Source organism: Capsicum annuum, chromosome 2, assembly GCF_002878395.1.
Source record: "Capsicum annuum cultivar UCD-10X-F1 chromosome 2, UCD10Xv1.1, whole genome shotgun sequence".
NCBI classification, from domain to species: domain Eukaryota; kingdom Viridiplantae; phylum Streptophyta; class Magnoliopsida; order Solanales; family Solanaceae; genus Capsicum; species Capsicum annuum.
Genome location: NC_061112.1, coordinates 7,500,835 through 7,504,146, shown reverse-complemented (window position 1 = coordinate 7,504,146; position 3,312 = coordinate 7,500,835). Strand labels below are relative to the sequence as shown.

At 34.3% G+C, this 3,312-nt stretch overlaps 1 protein-coding gene across 1 annotated transcript; it reads right to left on the bottom strand.

The window, feature by feature from the left end:
• Positions 1-376: 376 nt before the first annotated feature.
• On the bottom strand, positions 377-3,259 carry LOC107857745. The gene is made up of 7 exons (XM_047406465.1): positions 3,127-3,259; positions 2,551-2,818; positions 2,341-2,467; positions 2,218-2,256; positions 1,963-2,100; positions 1,067-1,198; positions 377-736 (listed from the first exon to the last, which is right to left on the bottom strand). The coding sequence occupies exons 1-7, from the start codon at positions 3,257-3,259 to the stop codon at positions 377-379; spliced, it is 1,197 nt and encodes a 398-aa protein (XP_047262421.1).
• Between the last annotated feature and the right edge of the window lie 53 nt (positions 3,260-3,312).

Below are 3,312 nucleotides of genomic sequence, written 5' to 3'. Positions count from 1 at the left end.
ATAATTTGGTCTACTTATTTAGCAACCAAATTTATCCATCGCTAAAGTTTTTCAGTAGCTACGACTGATGTTAGTCACTAATTTTTTGTCGCTAATTACAGCCGTCTTTAGCAACTAAATTAATCCGTCCCTAAAGTTTTTCAGTAGCAACGACAAAAGTTAGTCTCTAATTTTTTGTCGCTAATAATTTTATAAGAAAATAGTTGAAACACGTAAATTATAAAATGATTAAATATCCAACATTCAAATAGATAGCAAAATTCACAATAATTGTGTCCAACACCCACAATTTCAAGTATTTTATCAAACATAAACTAATGTCAAAATAGTCTATCAAAAATTAGTGCAACGATCATGGACTACGAATAATATGAAGCTACGAATCAACGTCGTCATCATCATCATGAGTAGGAGGAGGATCTAGCACGACCCCATCTTGTACCCTAGTACCACCAACACGCTCAATAACTATCGGAAGAAAATGAGTAGTAAGGGCCGGAATGAATTGCTTCACCAACTCCTCCATATTTGTTGTCGGTAAAGAAATCGAAGGTGGTACTGATGATGTGGAAGCATTGCAGGCACACTGTTTTTTTCCAAAGTAACTTGTAGTTTCAGATCCAAGACCAAATAATCTTTTCTTCTTTGCTCCTCCTACAACTTCATAATATGTCTCCAATTGATCTATTTCAGATTCACATTGTACTTTTTCCCGTATAATTTCTTCATACCTTTCCTGTAACAAGTGAAGTTATTAAAATAGACACAAGTTCATGTCAACACAAAAGAAAAATAAGAGATAAGTATCATATCGTTAGATGTAAGTTATAGACTTACATGTAGAAGTCGGGAACGCTCACCAACAAAATATTTTTCATCATGATTATGTGTATGGACGTGCAAATGTAACTCACTTGGAGTTGGATCTCGACCTATTTTAAGAGTCTATATAGAATTTTCAGGTATTTAGAATGAGACCACCATACATTAGCAGTATACCAAAAGAGAATCATGACATACCACCAAGTTTCTTTGCCCTATTCTAAGCAAAAAAATGTCACCAAACATGTTGGTATAGCAACAAAATAAAGAGGAAAAAGAAGAGAGTAGCAGGAAAGAATTGTTGCAAAACAAAGAGGAAAAACAAGAGAAACTGCAGCAACTGCTTACTGAAAAAATAGCATAAAAGCAGCAGCAGCTGCAATAACAGAAAACAACAGCAGTAACAATTCCAAGCAACTATTAGTGTAACAAATAAGAATGCACATGTAGAAAACAGCTGCTGCAGTTCTGGAAAACAACAACTATTGATTTCTTAGGCAGTATGTTGCAGTTCTGGAAACAACTGTTTGCTGGAAAAGTAGCATAAAACCAGCAGCAGCTGCAATAATAGAAAGCCGCAGATATGTTCCACCGAGAAAATATTCTTTTTATTGCAAGATAGATAGAGGTAAGATTGTAAATACACTACCCTCACACACACGGTGAGATTACACTAGCTACGTTGTTGGTTGGAACCATGAAGTACAGTTAGGAACAAAATGAGGATATGTTTCATTGAAAAGATCTACCAATAGAATTAATAAAAAATAGTTGATGATTGAAGAAACATCATTAATATAAATAGTAGATAGTATTTAAATAGAAGTAAAGGATATTAAGGCAGATATTTTAGGGTTAAAATATCTGCCTTAATATCCTTGTTTTGCAGCCCAAACAAGGTAGCACCGCTACCAGCTGCTTGCTACGTACTTTAGACACAACCATAGCTACTAAAACAACGAAGTAACGACTTAAAACTAATTAGTTATTTCAAGGTACGTAGCAGCAAAACAGAGCATCACATATAGCGCCAAAATAAAGTGAAAAAACTGGCATGTCAACAGCCAAAAGAACATAACAGCAGCCCAAACAAAATAACTTTCCGGATTGATGAACAATTTTCATGAAATATATACTTACAAGTTTTTTTCGGTGCTCTCCAGCTGTGATAGAGCCACCAATGTGTGTCCCATCAGCTACTTCATGTCCACCACAACGATTCTTTGAATTTATCTCGGACTTCTTAACACAGTCATCACTTTGCCAAAGTTCCATCCACTTTTCCCACACATGGTCATTTACAAATTTCGATTGAATTGTAGCTCTATGCTTCTTTATATTGGAAATAAAATTCTTGTAGCATAATGTAGCCTTCTTCATCCATTATTGCTTTACCAGAACTTCACTAACGGAAGCATCCCAATAAAAATTCTTCTGAAATTCAGTTTAAAGTAATATAATTAAGTGTTAGCTACAAACTCAAACAACTTTTATTGATTATGATCTTAAAAAACATACCTTGAATTCTCCAAAGTAACCATCTTTGACATCTTGTGAAACACCTTTCCAGTTGATCCCATTAGGATTAACTTCACTTTTGAAAGACAATGTAATGGAACTGGAGCATTTGGAAGATGGTTCCAACCTGTACAACATCAAATTCAAAATCAATAACACTACACATCATCTATGTACAAAAAAGTAAACATATAAGTAGTATGTACTAACCTTGAAGCAGATACATTTCTCTGACTAAATGTTGCCTCAACTGCTGTGTTGCTTTGAACATTCATATTCTGGCCTATTGGGCTGCTTTGGTTAGGTAAAATAGGAGATGTCTCAGGAATGACCGGTGTTTGATCGGGCGGCATGGTCGGAATGAAACTTGTATCATCCTGTTCGATTACTGGAGCTGGAATAGAAGGAATTTTTACACGATTAGCAGCCTTACTCCTGCCTGTTGACTTGCCGGCAGGATGTCCACCTCGAGTCATATCTGAAAAAATAACAGTGTCATTAGATTATCACTATTAAAAATAAAATTAAAATGATGCAATATGAAAAATTAGCAGATTATTAAAAGGAAACCCAAAACTTATAAAATTATGATATCTTAGAGAAAAATTAGTAAAAACAACATACAACAAAGCTAAAATAACATATTTTTTTGAAGCACTTGGCACAATCTATGTTTTGAACTAAAAACAAACTACAACAAAGCTAAAATAGCAGATTCCGTAGTTTCTTACTAAAAACAAAATACAACAAAGCTAAAATAGCAGATATTTATCAAGTTCTATTCACTATCTATGTCTTCTTCAAACTCTCTCTCTTCATCTTCCTCTTCAGTTTCCTCGGTTTCATATTCTTCTTCTGTACATCCATCTTGAATTTCATGATGCTCTTCAAATAAACCATCATTAAGAGGTTCATTCATTTTAAGTACACCCCCATTTGGATCATGCAATAGAATATCTTCATCCACAGAAA